The sequence below is a fragment of the Myripristis murdjan genome, chromosome 23, assembly GCF_902150065.1.
Source record: "Myripristis murdjan chromosome 23, fMyrMur1.1, whole genome shotgun sequence".
In the NCBI taxonomy this organism is placed as follows: domain Eukaryota; kingdom Metazoa; phylum Chordata; class Actinopteri; order Holocentriformes; family Holocentridae; genus Myripristis; species Myripristis murdjan.
In genome coordinates, this window is record NC_044002.1 from 23,574,750 (window position 1) to 23,596,138 (window position 21,389).

General features: G+C 40.2%; 3 protein-coding genes across 7 annotated transcripts in view; 1 reads left to right on the forward strand and 2 right to left on the reverse strand.

The window, feature by feature from the left end:
• Positions 1–3,170, reverse strand: part of tm7sf3 (transmembrane 7 superfamily member 3) — a 28,210-nt gene extending 25,040 nt beyond the window's left edge. For all 3 annotated transcript variants that reach the window (XR_003927864.1, XM_030045991.1, XM_030045989.1), the window contains exon 1: positions 2,880–3,170. Coding sequence is in view for 2 of the 3 variants with exons in the window: in XM_030045991.1 (XP_029901851.1) it covers positions 2,880–2,952 (73 nt within the window). In the remaining variant the exon portion in view is untranslated. The remainder of the gene's footprint in view (positions 1–2,879) is intronic.
• A 2,412-nt stretch (positions 3,171–5,582) lies between these two features.
• On the reverse strand, positions 5,583–14,227 carry fgfr1op2 (FGFR1 oncogene partner 2). Of its 3 annotated transcripts, none has more exons than XM_030045781.1 (6): positions 14,185–14,227; positions 9,453–9,586; positions 8,282–8,399; positions 7,900–8,042; positions 7,026–7,139; positions 5,583–6,060 (listed from the first exon to the last, which is right to left on the reverse strand). In XM_030045781.1, the coding sequence occupies exons 2-6, from the start codon at positions 9,582–9,584 to the stop codon at positions 5,923–5,925; spliced, it is 645 nt and encodes a 214-aa protein (XP_029901641.1). In that variant the 5' UTR covers positions 9,585–9,586; positions 14,185–14,227; the 3' UTR covers positions 5,583–5,922. The 3 variants fall into 3 exon arrangements, with proteins under 3 accessions (XP_029901641.1, XP_029901638.1, XP_029901640.1); XM_030045778.1 differs by lacking the exon at positions 14,185–14,227 and adding an exon at positions 11,598–11,883; XM_030045780.1 differs by lacking the exon at positions 14,185–14,227 and adding an exon at positions 11,270–11,424.
• Positions 14,228–14,821: 594 nt separating this feature from the next.
• On the forward strand, positions 14,822–21,389 carry med21 (mediator complex subunit 21). The gene is made up of 4 exons (XM_030045782.1): positions 14,822–14,919; positions 16,643–16,757; positions 17,502–17,602; positions 20,800–21,389. The coding sequence occupies exons 1-4, from the start codon at positions 14,878–14,880 to the stop codon at positions 20,977–20,979; spliced, it is 438 nt and encodes a 145-aa protein (XP_029901642.1). The 5' UTR covers positions 14,822–14,877; the 3' UTR covers positions 20,980–21,389.

Here is a 21,389-nt window from a genome sequence, read left to right on the forward strand (position 1 = left end):
TCACATCTTTTTTTCTTTTTAACAACAAACTGAACAAATGCTCCGGCAGTGATAATAATAATAATAATTAAAAAAAAAAAATCTGCATTCAAACAGAGCTGATCGTGCAATTTCAATATCCAGCGAGATAATCACAGTGTTTATCTGTGTGCAGCCCTGAGGGTTTCTTATCAAAACCTTTTTTTTTTTTTTTTAAAGTGTTTATCTGTTAGACTTTGGAGCGGGCCGAGGGGTCAAATATCTCGGCTGGCCGGTCGGTGATCTCTGTAACTTCTGCTTACGTCAACGCTGCATGTTTTCTTGCGGTCATTTATATTTTAATCACAGTGATGATGGATTTATTGCTGATTGATTAATCTGCTGACACTTTGAATCCATGTAACGCTGCTTGGCTGCAGCTGCTTTCAGTGTGAGCGGTGTGTGTTGTGATGACATCTCACAGATATGTGGTGCTGCAGGAAATACTGGCAACATGTTACACGTCTGTTATGCAACTCTGGTCAGGTGGGGGTGGAGGTGAAGTTCTTCAAACCCCTCCGCCTTCCTACGTGCTGCCAAAATTCAACTTATCTCTACAGGGGTGACCTTTCCCCCCCCCCATCAGTCAGATTGATCGTGCTGTTTCTTCACCGGCCCTGGAGTAAGTTTCGCTTTGAGCTGTACTTACACCTCCCACTCGCTCTCTCTCTTCCTGCAGCTCATTTTTTAACGTCAGACTTCATGCCGGAATCTGGCTGTTCACTCTTAAAGTCGTCTTAAGCCACCGGGGAAATCTGAAAACACACACATTTCTGTACACATCCGATTTCCCAAGCGGGTTTGTGTTTCATGTGTTTTTTTTTTGAGATTCATGTCGCTCATAACGACCAACATGAGATATTGAGTCTCATCTTCAGTGTTAAAATCTTGTTTTCTGTCAAGTAAGGTAAAAAAAATAAAATCTGCCAGTGGGATGAGGTAATCCCACTTGTTCCCACTGCAGTTTCACATTTTCTCAGTATTTTTTCTGGGAATCGGCACCCTCATATTGTGATCGTATTGAATCGGGAAATAAACAAATCGTCCCATTGTTTCCAATGATAATCGTTGAAGTGGGGCTGCGACTGTATGATTTATTAAAGGTGGAGATTTCTTTTTTTTGCCGTGCACAGATTGAGATCAGCTCTTGCCCACGAGGAAAATGCTTGTGGATGTTTACCCACACACACACACACACACACACACAGGAGGAATGACAAGTATGGAGGCTAATACGCCGGAGCAGATTTGACCCTGTTCTGTTGTTTTAACTCCCCACACGTGTCCAGTTATCCACACTAACCATTTCTAGGTCAGACTCCAGGTCAGGTTTGACCTTCTACGCTTCATTTTTTTTTTTTTTTTTTATTACTCTGTCATGTGAATCTGAAAAAATGTGCTCACTTTAGGACTAGACTGCCCGATATCGCTGTTATATTATTATCAACACATAGATTATCATATTAATATCAACAGCCACAGAAAAAAGTGCCATTTTCTGTTGTTCACTTAGGATCTTATACATTAATTCTTCGTGTAAATGCAGCGGTGGTGTGTTGTGGAGTTTCCCTGGCATTAGTTTAGCTGTCAGTGAAGAGTGTGTTAGTGTCCCACGATGCTCTAAACTCATCGTTCAGAGGCTCTTCCGCCCAGATAACAACACACCATTTATTTATGAGGGGAAACCCGGATGTTTGACATTATTTTCGCTGACAAAGAGGTGGTCAACGACAAAATGCTGACTTCAATTCAAAAAACATCAGCCTGCAGCTACCTATACTAGTTGAATCCTGGCTGTATTCTTATGACCTTGTGTATTTACTGAATATTCACAACTAACAACCGAGTGATCAATAGCTAAACTGAGGATGGATCTAGTTTTTTTTTTTTTTTTTTTTTTTTTAGTTTTAGGACTTTATCTCCATCACTCATCATATTTCAGTTCATGTATTTACCCATCCCATAACCTTCCAAAGAAACACCTTGGCTTACACTGACTTCATATTTTCCTTTAATTGGCCTCTATATAATTAGCAGATCCCTCTAGTTTCTATTTTAGCTTTGACTGGATAAACAAAATGTTTTGCCCTCACAATTACACAATTCATCAGTTTAAATAATGCAGTAAAATAGTCATAAAATAGTCAAAAAAGTTACTGCAAACACAATATTAACACTCCTATTGTCTTTGTGGTTATCAGTTTAACGTTTCTAAATACATTTTTTTTGCTTCGTATTTCATGACTGCATTAAAACATGAATCCCACAACAGCTTTGATATATAAGGTGGGGAGAGTGAGGGAGGTTATAATTTATTTAAATGGCTATTTGGGTCGTAAACAAGACATATAAAGTGCCTGACACATAAACTCATTCTTATTATTTAATATTATTAGGTTTAAATTGACCCCGATTGATAAAAAAAAAAAAAAATGTTAATTTGAATGGAAAAGGAGGGTTAATGTCTTTATGCTATACTAAAATAACAATAAATTGGTATTAAAATATATATTTAACAAAGCACGATACGATCACTATGAACGCAAGCAAGCTCCTATTGGAACTCATGTGTTTTTCATGTGTTTCAACCATAAAATCCTCTCACAACCTTACATACTAACTTTAAATGCTCACTTCAAAATGCAATGTGCATTAATATTCATGCAAACCGAGAAGGGCGTTTAAGAAAAAAACACATTTCCCTTTTTCCCTCCTGAAGCGCGGCACTGACCCACTTTGACACTTCACTGATTCACATGTTAAGACTCCGGAAAATATTTACTTCACCTTTGCACGACTCGGTTAACACATAAAATTTAGAAAAATAAGTGAAAGTGCGTGAATATGAGGTGAAAACTGACTTTCTTCCTGAGCCTGGGCCGGAGCCGTCAGCGGCAGCAGCGGCAGCAGCAGGTACCAGATCCAGCGGCACATCTTCCTCCTCTGCTCCTCTTCACGAAGCGCAAAAATAAAAAAAAACGCCTTTATTCCCAGCGGCTTCAGTTCATTTAAAACACCGCAGCCTTCGTTTAGCTGCTGAAAAACCCGAGAACCGCAAAAGCAACATGGTGCGGGATGCAGAAACTGCCCGTTTTTGACGCTGCGCGGCGGTTTTATTTTCTCCTCCTGCCGAGGAGCGATGCTTCCGCGAGAGTTGGGGGACCCAGTCTCGCGATAACAGCCGGGAAAAACTACAACCCTGTGAAAGATCGTCAACGTCGCGGAAGATGACTCACTCAATACTTAAAACTACCACATGATATCTATGCTAGCAGCTAAATGGACGAATGAATGAACACATGAATTAATTAATGTTTTTTGTTGTTGTTTTTTAAACATTTACATTTTTTTTTTGGCATTTAGCATGTAATGTTGATTGTGTGGACACAGAAACAACTCACAACTCTGCTGTTTAGTTTTAACACTGGTCCTCCACTACTCAGCACCTTAACTGTTAATTTATTATTTATATTACTTATATCTTAGTTAATATACACTCATTCTGTTTTTAAATATTGCAACCATCTGTATATTTCATACTGTTAGATATATATATATATATATATATATATATATATATATATATATATATATATATATATATATATATATTTATTTTTTATTTTTTTTTTTTTTTTTTACTGTATAGTCTTTATTGTATATATTTTTGCATTTATTCTATTTAAATTTATGTATCCATTGCTGTTGTAACACAAGAATTTCATTGCTTCCTTAGTGACTGATGGGCATCAAAATAAGTAAGTAATATATTTATTACTTACTTACTATAAGTAAGTATATTAGGTATAATATACTTACTTATATTTTTCATATTGTTAGATGTTTATATTTTTTACTGTATATAGTCTTTTTTACTGTATATAGTCTTTATTGCATTTATTCTATTTAAATTTATGTTTCCATTGCTGTTGTAACACAAGAATTTCATTGCTTCCTTAGTGACTGATGGGCAAAATAAGTAACTAAGTAAATAAATGACCCTACAAAAAAAATCTGGCATTTAGCATTGTACTCAATCTTTGGGGAAAATGGTTTCCTTAGCTAGAAGTACTGGTTTCACTCATTTCTTGTTTTTTTATTTTTCAATATGAAATTTGATTATTGTCATTATGCTTTTGTGGTGGTCAGACTTATCACAACCAATCAGATTTGAAACAGCCATATATTTTCCCACAGGAGTCACCGATCAGTGTTGTTAAGAGGTCACGTTTTATATAATGCACACTTTTTTTGTAGAATTGTTGCACAAGTAGGATTGATGCACATATTGCTATGTAATACTTTTCTTATTACAAATTTCAAAGGCAAATATTTTTGTATTTTTTTTTTTATTTCTTATCATTTAATTCTTCTCTTGAGAATTCAAGCAACTGCAGCTGACCCAATTTCCCCTCAGGGTTCAATAAATTATTTCTGATTCCGATTTCTTGCGAGCTCTTTGAAAACAGCATCTCACACAAGTTTTTGCCAGTTTCCATCAATCAAATAGGTCACTGTTACAAATAAGAACATCAAAATGTTTTCAAGTCTAATCAACCCAGTCTCAGACCCAGAATCACATGCTTGTTTTGAAAAGTTTCCAGGAAACCAAGTTGATAACTCTGTCTTGAATTGATAATTGCTTTTAAACGAACACATTGATGTTTTATGCCTAGTTTGGTTTTCCTAAACCTTAAATGTTTTAAACAGATTTCTACAACAGAAGGTTGTGACTCACTTCTCCTTTGAGGGTTGTGAGATCCAAAAACAAAACAAACAAAAAAAAATCTTGGGCAGAGTGAGAGGTCTTGCCTGCATTTGCCCAATTCTTCCACAATCTACTTCTTTCACATTAACATGCATTTTTTTTTCTCTGCACAAATATGCAGAGCAGAGGAAAAGCTGAAGCTCTTGTCTTCCCTGTGCTTCTCTGCTCCTGCTTGTTTTAGCTGAACAGCAGAGGGAGTGCTTGGAGTGTTGATCAATGTTTTCTATTCCTGCTTTTACACTAGGGATGCACCAACATCTCCCAATATAAGATTCAAAATACAAATGCGAGTACAAGTCAGGCTCAGCTATAAATCAGTCCACCTTTTGCGGTAAACATTTTTTTTTCCTAAATGAAAGACCATGTTTTCTTTACTTTGTTTCTAATTTTGCAGTTGTATGAAATGACAAAGCCTAGAAAACATGGTCACACAAAGCGGAAATTCCATAATCGTGATGATATTCGACACGTGCAGCACACATGTATCATCAGAAAGCCGCCATCGATTTGGGCATCTGTGGAAAATGGGGACCAAAAACCAAAAAAGAAAAAAAAAAATGGCATTCTCCAGCCGCTGTGCACGACTCCATAATGTAGCATCCTTGGATGTTGTGTGTCAGATGTTTGCAATGCTGTAAGAGGCTTAAAAGCTTATAGGGAACATGAGACCATCTCCCTGCATCTGAATCAGCTCAGTAGAAACTGCAGCTGAACATCTTTCTGATCAGCTGCTGCTAAAAACGAGGCCGCGTCATCCTCTGAACGTGCTTTCAGAAAACAAATCCAATCCAGAAGAGACCATGACAACAGGTTTACAGTTTTATTAGAATTCAGACGCTTCTTTTGCTCATTCACACTTTAAAACCCTCGCAGGCACCACGGGCTCATGCATGCTGGGAAAATTAGCAAACATAATGAAAGTACCAAAAAAAATATATATATTAAAAATAAGATGGGATGTTTAGTGTGGCTGCTGTGTCTGCTGGCGGGGTGCAGCTCTGTCTGTAGCGCCATGCTAAAATGCAACATGGGGCGGAGGGGAGGTGTGTGTATGTGTGTGAGTGTGTGTTTGCAGTCTGTGGAGCAGAAGGCAGGCGGTGTGTCGGGATGGGCTGTACAGGTGTGTCACTGCAGCTTTAACTCTTTCGTAAGCTGACGTCGGTGCTGGTCAGCAGCGCCGACAGCGACGTGTTATCTGATGCGTCTTCTCTCTTCAGCAGCAGAAACGCCTCGCGGCTGATTCCCAGCAGCTCCCTGAGCCCGCTGTTCTCCAGCTGACAAACACACACACACATGCAGAAATACACAGTTAGAAATTCAGCTGCTACTTACTACCTACTTTATTATCAGACTTTTCATTAAAAGATGCACAAGGAAAATGTCGCCCACTGGTGCGTCTGTGCATCTTTTGTATCTTTTGGGCCACAGCTCTTAACTTAATCCTGGCGTTTCATTCAGTCTCGTTGCCACAGGTGTATTAAATCTAGCAGCTAGCCATGCAGTCTGCCTTTACAAACATTAGTGAAAGAAAGGCTCGTTCTAAAGAGCTCACTGAGTTCCAGCGTGCTGCTGGAACAGTGATGGAACAGGAAGCCACCGCTGCAACAAGTCAGCTGGTGAAGTTTCTTCCCTCCTAGATATTCCACCATCAGCTGGAAGTGGGATTATTGCAAAGTGGAAGTGTTTAGGAACCACAGAGACTCGGCCACCAGGGGGCAGCACCACGTAAAGTTACAGAGCGGGGTCGCCGCGCGCCGAGGCTCATAGTGCGTAAAAGTGTAAAACGCTCTGCTGCCTCAGTACCTGCAGAGCTCCAAACCTCCTCTGGCATCAACATCATGCCCGGTCCTGCCCGGTGCAGCTTTCAAGCAAATCCCCAAGTGCTCGTTCAAGTGCAAACATGACAGTAAATAAGTGAGATAAGTGCTCCAGTCTTCAGGACGATTATCCGTCACTTGTTTAGCACTGCTGAAAGTGTTTGTATGTATTATTTATGAAGATGCACGCACATAAATAACTGTGCAGTGTCCCAGTGCAGTTAAAATCCAATACTTATTCTAAACTTTTTTTTTTTGGGCTGATTAGATCTGGAGAATATGATTTTGTAGATTTTGCAACTCCACAAGAGTTCATTTATAATCTATCGGTCGCACATTGTACCATCTACCAAACAACAGCAGCTCCTGTGATATTAATATTGCTGAGTTGAGTGGTGTCATGAGGATGTTGTGCGTTTTACCTCCAGCTGCTTGATCCTCTCCTCGTCCTCACACAGCCTCCCCTCGTCCACCTCTATAGCTTTCTTCATCACCGTGGCCATTTCATTGATCTTGTCTATGTGCGCCTGCATCTCCTGCAAGAAACGAGGCCGAGCACGCTGTGACACAGGTCTGCCATTTTTTAACCAAAATACCTTTAGACTATTTTTAGCGCTTGTGTTTGACTGGTGTGGATTTCTGCAAATGATATTCTCTGGATTGGAGCTACCATGACAGACACTCTGCATAAATCATTTTGACCATGCAAAACAATTCCAAAAAAGTTTTTGCACTTTGCTGTTTCCTCTTTGGTGGCCTGAAGTGAAAGCTGGCAGGTCATGGACAGAGTGAAAGTCAAATGTACTCCTCTAAAAAAGAAAGCTGACATAGGATTTAGGGGTCTTACAGGTTTAGTAACTAGGAGACTCACTGGTGATCCCGTCTCTCTGACATCTGTAAATTTCAGCTACACTGTTATGTCTTTCGGTTAACAAGCCCATAAAATCGAAGTCATGTTTCTTTTTTTTCCCCAAAGAGAGAAGCCCATTCCCAGGCACTTTTTCACATCTGCACTAATTTATTTCAGGGAGTCAGTGGATGTTTCAGTTACAAGAGCCTTTCTCAAGACAAACCAGCTGCCAAGTGGCACAGGTGTACTTAAGACTTTAATTTCCAAGATTAATGTTGTAACTTTACGAGAAAAAACCTGGATAGTTTCTGAGATAAAAGTGCTAAATTTACAAGAAAAAAAATTCAGAGCTTATAAAGTCACAAATTATGTGAAAAAAAAAAAGTTTTTCTTCTACTCTGGATGACTTCGGCGCGACAGGAGGAAGCGGCCGGGGTCTTACTGACCGTGGTGTGCTGCTCCTTCAGCTGGGTCACGATGGCCGGGTCGTCCCTCTTGCTGGCCATCAGCAGCCTGAACACCTGCTCCCGGTATTTGGTCATGATGAGCTCCAGGGCCGACTGGTGCTCCTCCAGCGACGTCCTCAGCTCTGCAGGAAGACCCAACACACACACACACACATTAGCATCTGTATGTTTCCTAAAACCCCAAAATCTGGAAGTTTAGTGGTATGCGTTGCTGTCTGACATTAATACAAACTTTACAGAACGTGAGCTGAAGCGTAACTGACTTGCTTGGGTTAAGTGTCTGTGTTTGGTACCCAGCTCTACCTGTGAAAATGTTGAGGTAAAAATGTCTTAACGTTGCTCCGCACAGTACTGCACCTGCCTTTGTTTTCCTGCTGCAGCTCGCGGATCTGGCGGTTCTCCTGCTGGATTCCCAGAACCAGACTGGACCGAGGCCGATGGCGCGCGACCTGGTTCAGAGCGTCGATCTCCTCCTGATACTGCAGACGGACAGACAGAGAGACTCAATGGCTGAAGGGGTTTTATGCCAAAATGTTAGTCTCAACTACATGACAAGGATAGTGTTTCTTCTATAGCAGCGTATTAGGACTACTGGGGGCGGGGGGGATTAAATAAATATGGAGTCGGGGGAGACGGTGTAATATTCAGACAGGAAAAACTCAATTTCCAAGATTAAAGTTGTAAATTTACAAGAAAAAACTCATAGATCTCATAAACTTGTAACTTTATAATCTCCAAATTTTTGAGTTTTTTCCTCATAAATTTGTGAGTTCTTTCCCCCTAAATTTACCACTTTAATGTCAGGGAGCATCCAAGTATTTTTCTTGTAAATTTACCATTTTAATCTTGAAATTTTCAAGTTTTTTCTCATAAATTTGTGAGTTCCTCTTGTGAATTTACAACTTTAATCTTTTCTTTCTTCTTTAATCTTTCTTTTCTATTTTTTTCTGAGAATATTAACCCCATTCCCCAGCTCCATAATTTCTCCTCAATATTTTGGACGTTCTTTCTTCCTGGTGTCACCAGCACTTCAATGAAGCTCTTTTTCCCTTAAATTCTTCCTTAAGAGGCTTAAAACTTTGATGCTTCTTGAGAAAGAATTTAAAGGGAAAATCAGAGCTTCAAGGGTTTAAGGTGCTGGTGACGCCAACCCTTGAAACTCTGATTTTTCCCTTAAATTCCCACTTAACACACTTCAAAGTGTAACATTTATGCAAATTTGAACATGTGGAAACCTTGGGATCGGCTTTTAAGTTGCTGGGATGTAAATTAGTCTAATTAAATTTGGTGCGATCTTTTCCCAGCTCACTGCCCAGAAATAGAATGTGAATATTTCTGACTACAGGTTTGACTCCATCCACTGTTTGCTCTCTTCTTCAAGTTCTGGACTTTTCTGTGATTTTGTACTAACACATCTGCACAGCAAAAAATCAGATGATAGTTGGTGCCACCAAAGTGTTTTGTTTTTTGTTTTTTTTTTAAACCAATCCCTTGCATGAATAATCTGGAAACGAGAGGGAGGGAACTGCTACCTGCTTCATGGCCTCCACCCGCTTGTTGAGGGACGTTGTCTGCTCGATCAGCATCTCAGCGGCGTTGTCATGGTTACGGAGCCTTTCCACCAGCGACTTGGCGTCTGCCAGCACTTTCTCCAAGGAAGTCATACCTGAGGAGACACAGGTACATCACCAGAGGGGCGGGGCTCTGTTTGTCACAGTCGACACTGATTCCCTCGCCTTTATAACGCTCTGACGCGTTGGTTTCCATTTCATCTGTGCTTTGTACCTCCATTAGAGCGTTACAGAGCTGAAACAACACACCGATCAATCAACTAGTCCATCGACAAGAAACTGATTGATTAGCTCAGTTAACAGAATGCAAAACTGCACACTATTGCACTGTTTATTTCACCATTTAACTGTGTTGTAATTTAAACCTGTAAGACTTTACAACAGTTCAACAGTGCAATACCACGTGTATATATGGTGTATACGTTTTGTTTTTGTTTTTTTAAACTATGATTAATGCACATATTTATACTTAATGCACATACTTTTTTCTGAGGCACAAATATTTATATTTCTGATTTCTGTTTCTTAGAATTTAATTCTTCTCTTGAGAATTTGAGCAACTGCAGCTGACCCAACTTCTACTCACGGATCAATAAAATGTTTCTGATTCACTTATTTCGGATTCTTTTTACTTCTCCTCATTTCATATTATTCTGAAATAAAAACACCTTTTTTGGTCTTAGTTTTTTTTTTTGTTGTTGTTGTTGTTGTTGTTGTTGTTGTTTTAGCTTGACTTAAGAAACCAAATTTGAACACATCACTCTGGACTCTTCCCATAGTCATTTGTGAGTATTTGTTTTCACATTTTATAGTCGAAATGATTAACTGGGAAAAAAAAAAAAAAAAAAAAAAAAAAAAATCAACAATGAAAACAATTGTTAGTTGCAGCCCTATAACTTCATGTCAGAAAATAAACTTTGCACTTGCTTGAGTTGGGTCAAATCAGTGGGGCTGAACAATATATAGCCTAGTTATCATATCGTTATCTACAATTGAGCATGCAAGATATTAATATCTCAAACGACAATAATATGGATGGACGGTATCAAATTTATGGTTTGGGTTGGCCTAAAACAGTGACTGATCAATGAAATACGTTGTTCTTGTACATCCATTTGGTATTAATTTGCAGTTTTATGAAGAATGCTTTATTTCTCATTGTTGCTACACTTACAATTTCATACAAGTGTGAACCCATAGTCATATTATACATCATATCACTATCGAGATATGATCGAGGTATGAAATTTGGTCCATATTGTGCAGCTCTATTAATCAGTGTAAAAGCAAGCCATTTCCTCACTACAGCCATTTGTAAAAGGCACTTATACTGTGAATTTGGACATTGCCCACATCTATGCACATTGTATACATCGATGCACACTGGTTTTATTGTTTTTTTTGCACATTGGTACTTAGATCTTTAGATCTCGAGGGTCATCTTTTATTATTTATTTTTGATTTACTTATTCTTTATTTTGATTTACTTAATCTTGTACTCTGTGGATACTGCTGAAAACTGTGAATTTCCTCCGGGATGAATAAAGTATCTATCTATCTACTTGAAACTGATGATTCCTACAAACTGACATTCCTCCAACTCTCCTGATTTCCAATTAAACACAGCCTGGCTGATTAAACAGCTTCATTATCTGTGTCCTTCTCACAGGTTTAAGCAGGCCAACATGAACCGGCGCCCTCCGTCCGCCTGCAGCCTGTTACTAAGTTTACCCTCTCAATCTTCTTTGGCTGACAGGTGCGAGTTTGTGTAAGCTTACCTTGTGGAATATATGTCAATAAACAGCCACAGCACAAGCCGGAACAAAGTTAAAAACCAGTGGAGAGCCGTTTATGTTGCTGACCAGCCGAGTAAAACAAAAACAAAACACATCTACTCCAGAGAGAAGAGTCTGCTAACTCACTAATTAGCCGGACTCGACCTGTCAATCTATACAATCCTGTCATGTAAATCCATTTAAGCCTCATAAGGTGACAGCGTAAGCGTCTGATAAGTCATGTAACGCACAAAGCACACCCGCGGTGTGTTTAAAAGTCTGCTTTTAAAAGCCAAATGGCGTGTAAAAGTGAAGAAATGCCGGTTTTTACCTGGAGAATTCAAAGTGCAGGACATGGGCTTCAGGCGGCGGCTTCCTGTTGATACTCGGTGGCTAGCTGCAGGCTAACGCTAACGTTAGCTCCCATCGGTCAACTGGCGTTACAAGCCGCGGCTCTGATGCCTTTTTTTCTTTCTTTTTATGTCCTCAAATGCAATCAAATCGTGTAGGAAACTCCAAACTACACGAAAACACACATTCGCTATGAAGCCCTCAATGATTATGGTTATGATTTCACTTAACTCTCTTATCTCTCCTTGTAGCCCAGCCAACGCAACCAGGGTTGCCAGATCTGTGAGACAAAAGCAGCCAAACAGCAACTCAAAACCAGCCCCAAACCCGCCCAACCGGGTATAAAAACGGCCCAAAAATCAGCCCAATAGGGGAGAGTGGGGTAAATAGGGCCAATTTTTACTTAAAGTGCCTTTAAAGCGAGGGGATTACAGTAATGCCTCCAACTAAAATATGCACATATAGAATAGAATAGAATAGAATGTCTTTATTGTCACTGTACAATGTACAACAAAATTAAAAGTGCGATCCCTGGTGGTAATCATTCATTCAACATTTAAAAGAAAAAAATTGTAAAAAGGGACAAACAAACAAAACACATAATAAATAGAATTTAAAAACAGTAAACAGTAAAAACGCACAGGCACAAATTCACAATTAATTGCACTGTCCCTTAGCAGCATTGAGTGCATTTACTGCAGTGGGGTAGAAGCTGTTTTTCAGCCTGTTTGTCCTGGCCTTGATGCTTCTGTACCGCCTGCCTGATGGCAGCAGCTCAAACAGGTTGTGACCAGGATGGAAAATGTCTTTAATAATGTTCTGAGCCTTTTTGAGGCAGCGGGAACTGTGCAGTTCCTCCAGTGTGGGAAGGGTGCAGCCGATGATCTTTTGGGCTGAGTTGATGACCCTCTGGAGGGCCTTCTTCTGGGCCGCTGTGCTGCTGCTGTACCAAACACAGATACAATAAGTTAGTATGCTCTCAATGGAGCAGCGATAAAAGGACACCAACAGTCTCTGGGTGATATTGTTTTTCCTGAGCACCCTCAGGAAGTAGAGTCTCTGCTGGGCCTTTTTCAGCAGCTCTTTGGAGTTCGCACCCCAGGTCAGGCCCTCCTCGATGTGAACTCCCAGGAAGCGGAAGTCTGCCACCCTCTCCACACAGTCCCCATTGATGATTAGTGGTAACATGTCCATTTTGTTCCTCCTGAAGTCAATGATTAGCTCCTTGGTTTTGGTTGTGTTGAGGAGCAGGTTGTTCTCCCTGCACCACACAGACAGCTGCTCCACCTCGTCCCTGTAGGCCGACTCGTCCCCCCCCCGAGATGAGCCCCACCACCGTAGTGTCATCGGCGAACTTGACGATGGCGTTGCTCTCGTGGGAGGGGGTGCAGTCGTAGGTGTAGAGGGTGTAGAGAAGGGGGCTCAGCACGCAGCCCTGTGGGGAGCCAGTGCTGAGGCTGAGTGCCGAGGATGTGTGGGGGCCCACTCTCACCCTCTGTGTGCGGCCCGTCAGGAAGCTGATGATCCAAGAGCAGGTAGAGAGTGGAAGCCCAAGGTCCAGCAGCTTGGTCATCAGTCTGTGGGGGAGGATGGTGTTAAACGCCGAGCTATAGTCCACAAAGAGCAGCCGTGCGTAGCTCCCCTGCTGCTCCAGGTGAGACAGTGCAGCATGAAGAGTTGTGGCCACGGCATCCTCCGTGGATCTGTTAGCCCGGTAAGCAAACTGGTGTGGGTCAAGGAGTGGTGGGAGGAGTCCAATGATGTGACTCCGGACCAGTTTTTCAAAGCATTTCATCACCACCGGGGTGAGTGCTACTGGCCGGTAGTATATAGTTTAAGATGTTGTGCATCCCTGGGAACAATCACTTTGGATCTTATATAAACTGTTTGAGAAATATAGCTTTCGAAAAAAAAGTGTTTTTGTGGCACAACTTGCCCCCGGTGCGGGGTAAATTGTGCCATTAGAGAGAATAGACTGGGGTAAATTGTGCCATTGATAATTGAAGTAAAACAGATCATTTTAATCTCACAAATGATAATGCTATATAAAAGTAAAACAAATTCAATACAAAATTATTTATTTAATGTTTATTTATTATTTTAACAAGATCACAGGCCACTTTTCTATAACAAGGCCTAGCACCACATGAACACATACCCAGAACAAAATAAAACTTCCAAAATGAGCACCTGCAAATCATCTTCATCTGAATCTGAATAGTTTTAGTGATCAAAGGTAAGAAGACAACATACAATAACAATAAAATACAATAAAGTAATATATAGTATATAATCACAAGCTGTGCACTGGCACAACTTACCCCAAGGCCCTTTGGCACAAATTACCTCAAGCTCACCATTTTGAAAAAAATGCATCCCCCAGCTGTTTTGAGCTAACATCATGCTAACTGTATAGACTCATGGTGTAGCTTACTAAAGTACTAAAACCTGTGTGAACTGTTTTCAAAGTTTTCTATAATTGTTCAAACACAGCAATCAAAAAACCTTGATCATAGAAATTTTACTTTGGAGGGAAAAAAATGTTTTTTGAACTGAAATGTGCTTACCTCTCAAGCCATGTGTCTCCCTTCTTTGCAGGATGAGTGAAATGGATGCCTCTTCAAAAATATGTGTTCACATGACCAACTTCTTCTATGGTTTTCTAGATAACAGGGGTGGCACTACTTGCCCCTTGGCACAAATTACCCCACTCTCCCCTACCAGAACTAAAAATATGCCCATAAAAATCCATATATGTTATAAGTCCAACAGCATTGCTATAATTGCAAAATGCACTATAATATCTATAAAATAACATCATAAACATTAAAGGCAATTTCCCAGGCAAAGGCAATTGAAAATCATTTCAGCTCATCTGTTAAACTGCTGGCTGTCTCCAACATAAAAAAGAACGGGAAAAAACTCCATGAACTTGAACTATTTACAGCGTTGTCCAGTTTCTTTTTCGACATGTTGAGATCCCTGTCATACAGAACTGGACTGAACAAGGCCAGCATCTCTCTGCTGGGCTCAAACTCGTGGCAGCAGATTTCATTAGTCATTCAAAATATGAATCTTTATTCACAGGCATTATTCATCATTTGTATGCCCAAGCCCAACCCGCGGACAAACTTTGTTACCCGGCGGCAACACTTAAAAAGTAGCCCAATTTGGCGGAAAAACGCGGACTTGGCAACCCTGACCTCAACGCAATATCGCGAAACATCGCGAGAACGAGATTTCGTGAGGACACAGCAGACATGGCGGACAGGCTAACGCAGCTTCAAGATGCTGTCAACTCGGTATGGTGGATTTTATTTGTTTGTTTGTTTGTTGTTTTTGTTTGTGTTTGTTTTTTCACCTTTATACTGTGTTTGTTGTAGACTAGCGATGAAAGTGCGTTCACTGTGGCTCGTTATGTGATTTAAAAGTTGTCATGTGAAGCAGCAGCTCAGTCATTTTGGTGTCGTTGTGCTAACGATGCTAAGTAAGTAGCTCGCGTTAAACTTGTGATAATGAAGCATAAACACGCAAACAGGCTTTCATTACGCACAAGAATCATAATAAAACAAAATAAATAAATACTATTATCGCTATGGTCGGCACTGGCAGTCAGTTTCTCATTATTGTGTGTTAAAGCAGAGGAACTCTTTCTAAAAACGAAAAACAAAACAGTTCAACAGTGTATATGTTGTGTATGGGTAGACTTTATTTATTTGTTTGTTTATTTATTTATTTATTTATCTTTACATATGCTCAATTTTTATTCCTGTATTAATTTTTGTAATATTTTGTAGGATTGAGGCTTATTTTTATATATTTTTATTTATTTTGTTTCGATTTTTTATAATTTAATTCTTCTCTTGAGACCCGTTTCCTCTCTCGGAGTAATAAAGTATTTCTGATGCTGATTTGAACCAATTTGGACTCTTGTGATAGGCATTTGTGTATGTATTTTTTTTTTTTTTTTTTTTTTTAAAACATTTTATAGTCGTAATGGTCAATTTAAAAAATAATCAATAAAGAATACAATTATTAGCTGCAGCTGTAGATCTTTATGACAGAAAATAACCTCTGAACTTGTGTGAGTTGGGTCTAATCAGTGTTAAAAAAAAAAAAAAAAAAAAAGCCCTTTGCTCACTAAACCCATTTCTAAAAGGAAAAAGAAAGATATTTCAGATTCTGAATACTTTGAACCGTAGCTAGTCATTTCATATCTGGTATTTGTCACTGTCCTGTTGGTGCACAAATTGGCATTTATTTGATCAAAAAAAAAAAAAAAAAAAGTTAGCAAATGTGAAGGTAACAGGAGGCTTGAATCTCTCCCATGTTCAGTTTTGTTTTTAAAACACAGGGACGTCTTTTCTTTGTCCAACTCCAGTGATAAATAAGAATTGAGAGTGCACTCTTGATCTGAACCGCCCACCTTCACTGAAGTGTGTATGTTGGAAAAAAAAAAAAAAATCTATATATCTATATCTATCTATCTATATATATATATATATATACACACACACACACACACACACACACACACACACACATATATATATATATATATATATATGTGTGTGTCTGTGTGTTTGTTTGTAAGATTTTCCCTTGTCTGTATTCAGGGCTCCTTTATATTCTGTATAAAGTCACCTGCTGTTTGCCCACTTATACAGAATATAATTGCTGAATATAATTGGGGCCAACCTTGTTAATTTACCTGCTAAAGAACAATTATACCAAGATTAATTTTATTGCATGGCCGGTGTTTATTTTGGACCTTGTTTGTTTCTGTCACATGTATGAAAATCAGTTTTTCTAAAGTGGAAAACGTTGGGGAAGAACAGGCAAAAACACTCTGCTAGCCTGAGGCAAATTAGGAAACGTGATGAAACCTGGGACTTACATTTTTTAGAGATTTGAGAAGCACAGCGAAGTGAAACCATCCCAGTCAAACGGGGCTTCACCACAGCTGTTCACTTTCTGTAACTCTTGATCTCACAGCTGAGTTGTGTGTTTTGTCCTCTTGTCCAGCTGGCAGATCAGTTTTGCAACGCCATCGGGGTGCTGCAGCAGTGTGCGCCTCCCACCTCCTTCAACAACATCCAGACGGCCATCAACAAGGACCAGCCGGCAAACCCGACTGAAGGTGGCGCTCATGATTCACTCAGGATTTTTTCTGTGTGATTTGGTGACATTTCCAGTTTGTCTCCCTTAGGGCTGAGACGATACGTTTATCTCCTGATTAGATCACGATACTTGGGTGCCAGTTTGACATGTATTGCAATTCAATATTATGATTTATTGTGATTTTTGTTTTTTGAATTCTCCTTTAGTTTGTGGATGTAAAGTTTCATGAGGCTGTGATTTTCCTAGAGGTCACTATAGGTCATTTTATACAGCAACGTCAGAAATGGTCTCACTACAGTAAAATGGGGGCTGACAGTTTTTCCCTCAGAAAAATGTAGCCTAAATTTGGAGCAATATTTAGTCACCTTGCCAACAATGTAGCATGACATTTTTGGCACCACCAGATTCCTCAGGTCGTGTAGTTTCTTACGATGCCATTCTTAATTTTACATTGATTCAGTAATGCAAAAATCAATTAAAAAACAGTTCCTTCTCTTCTATTCCCTTCACCCCAACAAAATGAATAGGGCTAGGAGTTTTTTGGGGAACTATTTCCTGCGGAAGAACACCAGCAAAATGTATCAGTCCACCTCTCCTCAGATGTGTCTGTTTTGCCCAAACACATTTTTGTATTTTGGATGAACTGTTCCATTATTATTTCTTTTTTTTTGACCTGTATCAACTGCAGAATAGAGATCTATGATTTATGGTTCAGAGGTGTTTGTTAATGGGATTAAACATGTTTTTTTTTTTCTTCTTGTAGAATATGCCCAGCTGTTTGCAGCGCTGATAGCCAGAACGGCCAAAGACGTGGACGTGCTGATCGACTCTCTGCCCAGTGAGGAGTCCACTGCAGCTCTGCAGGTGAGCCGACTGTCTTCATATCTTTTATTCAGCAGGGGGCGCCAACCGAGTGTTGATCCAGAGCGCTGCCTCAACAGCTCTGAACAGCAAAGTGCAGCTGGAAACGTGCCGAGTACTTGAACATTCAGTGTATAAACTCATGTCTGACTACTCTGCTAATTATTCATTGGATGAAGCCTAGTGGCTGCAGATATACACTATTGTAAAAGAAAATAGGCTTATATTAGCACACACTGAGGAATCATTATGTTAGATTTGTCTGTGTACTTTTCATAAACCATTTCACAACTCCCTAAAATCATTTCATCAACCCAGCCAGACTTCCTCAGCCCTGACTCCCCCATCAGCGGGTTTGTCATCCCTGTGCAGCCGAGCTTTATTATTAAATTCCAGCAAAGTTTTTAACCCTTATAAGGTATTCGGGTCTGTGGGACCCATTTTCACAAACAACAAACATATGTATTGTTTATATTACTTGCAATTGGGATGAAGTAAAAATCTGCAGAGTATTTTAACAAAAAAAGGTTTGATTATGTTGAATTAAAAGCCCCAATTTGCAATGGGTCCACCAGATCCAGCAGGACTCCCTGTGTAACAAAAAAACGAATACCATATAAGGGTTAAGCTCTGCAAACATCCCAAATATGCCCTGCTGTGTTGCAGGGAAATGTGTATAAAAAGATGCACACAACATGCAGATAATTTCTGTTTGATGTAACTCTGCAGCCATAAAAAAAACAATGGCATCTTGGCCGTGAAGGAGCTGCAACCAGCAGAGACGCAACATCCATGCGGCATTGTCCTAGAAGATATGAAAAATGTTTTTTGAGGCTCCTTAGAGAGGAAATTAAAGGGGAAATTGGAATACAAACGGTTGAAAGGAGACTCAGAAGTCACATGTAAATCAAAACACACCCTGAAACTACGTCACGGTTGAGTGCCCGTCTGCGGTTCAGTCTGACAGATGTTCACGTCTTTTGTTTGAAGCAGCTCCCGTAAAATCGCACTTAATGAGAGAACCACACAGCAGGTTGTGAGCAGAGCAGCTGAAGATTTATGTGTGTATGTAAGAGGTAATTATCTGAGGAATGATGAGTTAATTTATATTTTCACATCACGGAAGCCAGGCCGTCATTTTGAACACACGGAAAGCCACTGATCGCACGCGAGGCTCGGAAATGGTTCACATAAAGAAACAAGTGTTGAACCAAAACTGAAATCTTACAATAGTATGTATGTTTTGTCTTTAGTGCGTTTCTGTGCAGTGAGTTTGTTTTGTTGTTGAAATACATAGGGTCCATGTGGAAATACACACTTTCCAAGGACAGGAAAAAGAGAAGAGAAGTAGGCAAGGTGCAGCGCTGTGGTTGCACAAAATTTTAAGCTCATAAGTTATCGGTTTGAAAGTCACCACCTGGGAAAAATTGCAAGTAATCCATTCATGTTTATAACCTGAACCCGGCGTTAAAACTTGAATAAATGGCAACACCTGGACAGCAGGAACAAAACGATGTAGCCTTGTCCTTTCCCATCATCACATACATTTATAATCACAAAGGAAAATTAAGGTTGAAGATGTTTAAACAGGATTTTTCTTGAATAAGTGCTTGGCCGTGGCCTTTTGGTTGCTCAAATTTAGTCGTTTTCATGGTTTATAACCCATTAAAGAGAGAGTTCACATAAACATCCGCTGTTTGTGTCTGTAAAAACATCTCTGCTGCGTCTTTCCCTGCGACGCTCCTCTTGAAAAACAGCGCTTGTGATTTTTTACTGGTATCTGACAGTGAAAGGGCCGCAGAGCTGTGTTTCCTAAAGCTTGTTCACACCACAACCGGTGCGATATTCTTAGTCAGGGTGTCAACAGTGCTAAGCTTTCCACAATTCAGTTTGCATCAGCGTTTGTCTTGAAAGAAATGGAACTGACTCAGAATTCAAGTGCTCTTTGTTTGTTTACCTGTTTATTTATTTATTAAGACTTTAAACAGGGCAGAGAGGAGGGACGGCATGAAGCGAGGGGCTGCTGCAACAAGAGCTCAGCCTTAGCAGTGTGTTCTGTACTGATGGAAACACCACAAGTTCTCTCTTTACTTTACTACACATATTTACCAAACTGTCAGTAATTCAGCACAAAAGTCAAATGCTAGCGTGCTGGAAACTTTGTGCAGCGTAGCAACAGAAAGTCTCTGTTCAAAACCCACAGAACTTTACTTTAAATTCTCGTGGAGATCCCGAGGTTTCCAAAGATCCCAAACATGAGCTGCTGAATTCCAGGGAAATGTGTCCAGATCTACAGGTCTTGTACATCATTTCAGACACAACATGGGGAAAAAAAAGCTTATTTCTAACTTTGAAGCTCCTTAAGGGGAATTTTAAAAGAAAATCACAGTGTAAAGGGTTAGTTTAAAGCAGTGCAGAACGTCACAGACACCACGGTGTTCGCTGTAATTTCACAGCACACTAAAAAAAATGTGAGGTGCATATGATGGCTTATTAGGGCCTCTATAGAGAGGAAAAAATTACAGAGCCCGGGAAGGGGGGTTAATATTCTGAGAAGAAAACTTCTAATATTAAAGTCGTAAATTTATGAGGGGAAAAAGTCCAATTCTGAGACCATAAAGTAACAAATTTACAAGGAAAAAACTTGTGAAAACTAGTTTGTTCTCCTCCTGTGGGATTCAGTCAGAAGGAAATCCTGCTGGTTTGAGTCCAGAATCACAATCTCCTCCTCAGCATCTGGTCTCTGAAGAGACGTTGCTGTGACTTGGGCCGATTCAGAGGAAAACAATCTTGTGATTCTGGGCTCAAATCAGCAGGATTTCAGCAGAGCAGCAAGGGCAGCTCATGTGGAGCCATGGACCAAAAAGAAAAAAGAAAAAAAAAATCTAAAAAAACCCCAAAAAACAACGGAAAACTGTTTTTTCCCTCATAAATTTCTCAGAATTTTCCAGTTTTTTCTCTTAAATTTACAACTTTAATCTCTGGATATTTTTTTTTTTTTTATTCTCTGAATATCAACGCCCCTCCTCCAGCCGCTACAATGGCCCTAAGAAGCCGTCTTATCTGCACAAACTGTGATGAGCACAAAAAAAAAAAAAAAAAAAAAAAGAAACAGAATGACAGCTCACTGAATCGAGAATTGCAGTTTTCGGTTTCAGTCCCAAATCGTTAACCCTCTCCGTGTCTCCTGTGGCGGCCAGGCGGCGAGCCTGCGGCACCTGGAGGAGGAGAACCACGAGGCGGCCGCTCGCCTGGAGGAGGTGGTTTACCGCGGCGACATGCTGCTGGAGAAGATCCAGAGCGCCCTGGCCGACATCGCCCAGTCTCAGCTCCGCACCCGCAACGGAGCGCCCAGCCAGCCGTCGCCTGCCGAGTCCTGACGCCCAGCGGACACACACACACACACACACACACACACTCACACACACACACAGCTCTGGATGCAGACAAAAGACTCTAACTCACTGCAGTGACCCTCTCTCACACACACACACAGTTCTGGAGACAAACAGAAGACTTTAACTCACTGCAGTGACCCTCTCATTCACACACACACACACACACACACACACACACACACACACACACTCTCGCACATGCCGAATGTCTCTGCCTGCCCGAAATGTAAGAAGTAAACCTTTCAGTGTGACGTTTGACAGCTGATTTACTGTTTTTGGTCTCTGAAAAAAAAAAGTCTTTATTGCCAAAAAAAAAAAAAAAAAAAAAGAAGAAGAGGTTAAAATAGAATAGATGTTGGTTGTGTTTCTACCTGCACATTTTCTTTATTTAA

Bases quoted from the DNA above. Each gene is read 5' to 3' on its own strand.
- fgfr1op2 (XM_030045778.1), bottom strand. From the start codon at position 11,622: ATGTCCTGCACTTTGAATTCTCCAG. The intron at 8,043-8,281 runs GCAGGTGCAGTA...GTCTTCCTGCAG, and splicing joins GCTGCAGCAGGAAAACAAAG to AGCTGAGGACGTCGCTGGAG. The intron at 6,061-7,025 runs GTAAAACGCACA...TGTGTTTGTCAG, and splicing joins AGAGGATCAAGCAGCTGGAG to CTGGAGAACAGCGGGCTCAG.
- med21 (XM_030045782.1), top strand. From the start codon at position 14,878: ATGGCGGACAGGCTAACGCAGCTTCAAGATGCTGTCAACTCG. The intron at 16,758-17,501 runs GTGGCGCTCATG...TTCTTCTTGTAG, and splicing joins GCCGGCAAACCCGACTGAAG to AATATGCCCAGCTGTTTGCA. The intron at 17,603-20,799 runs GTGAGCCGACTG...TGTGGCGGCCAG, and splicing joins AGTCCACTGCAGCTCTGCAG to GCGGCGAGCCTGCGGCACCT.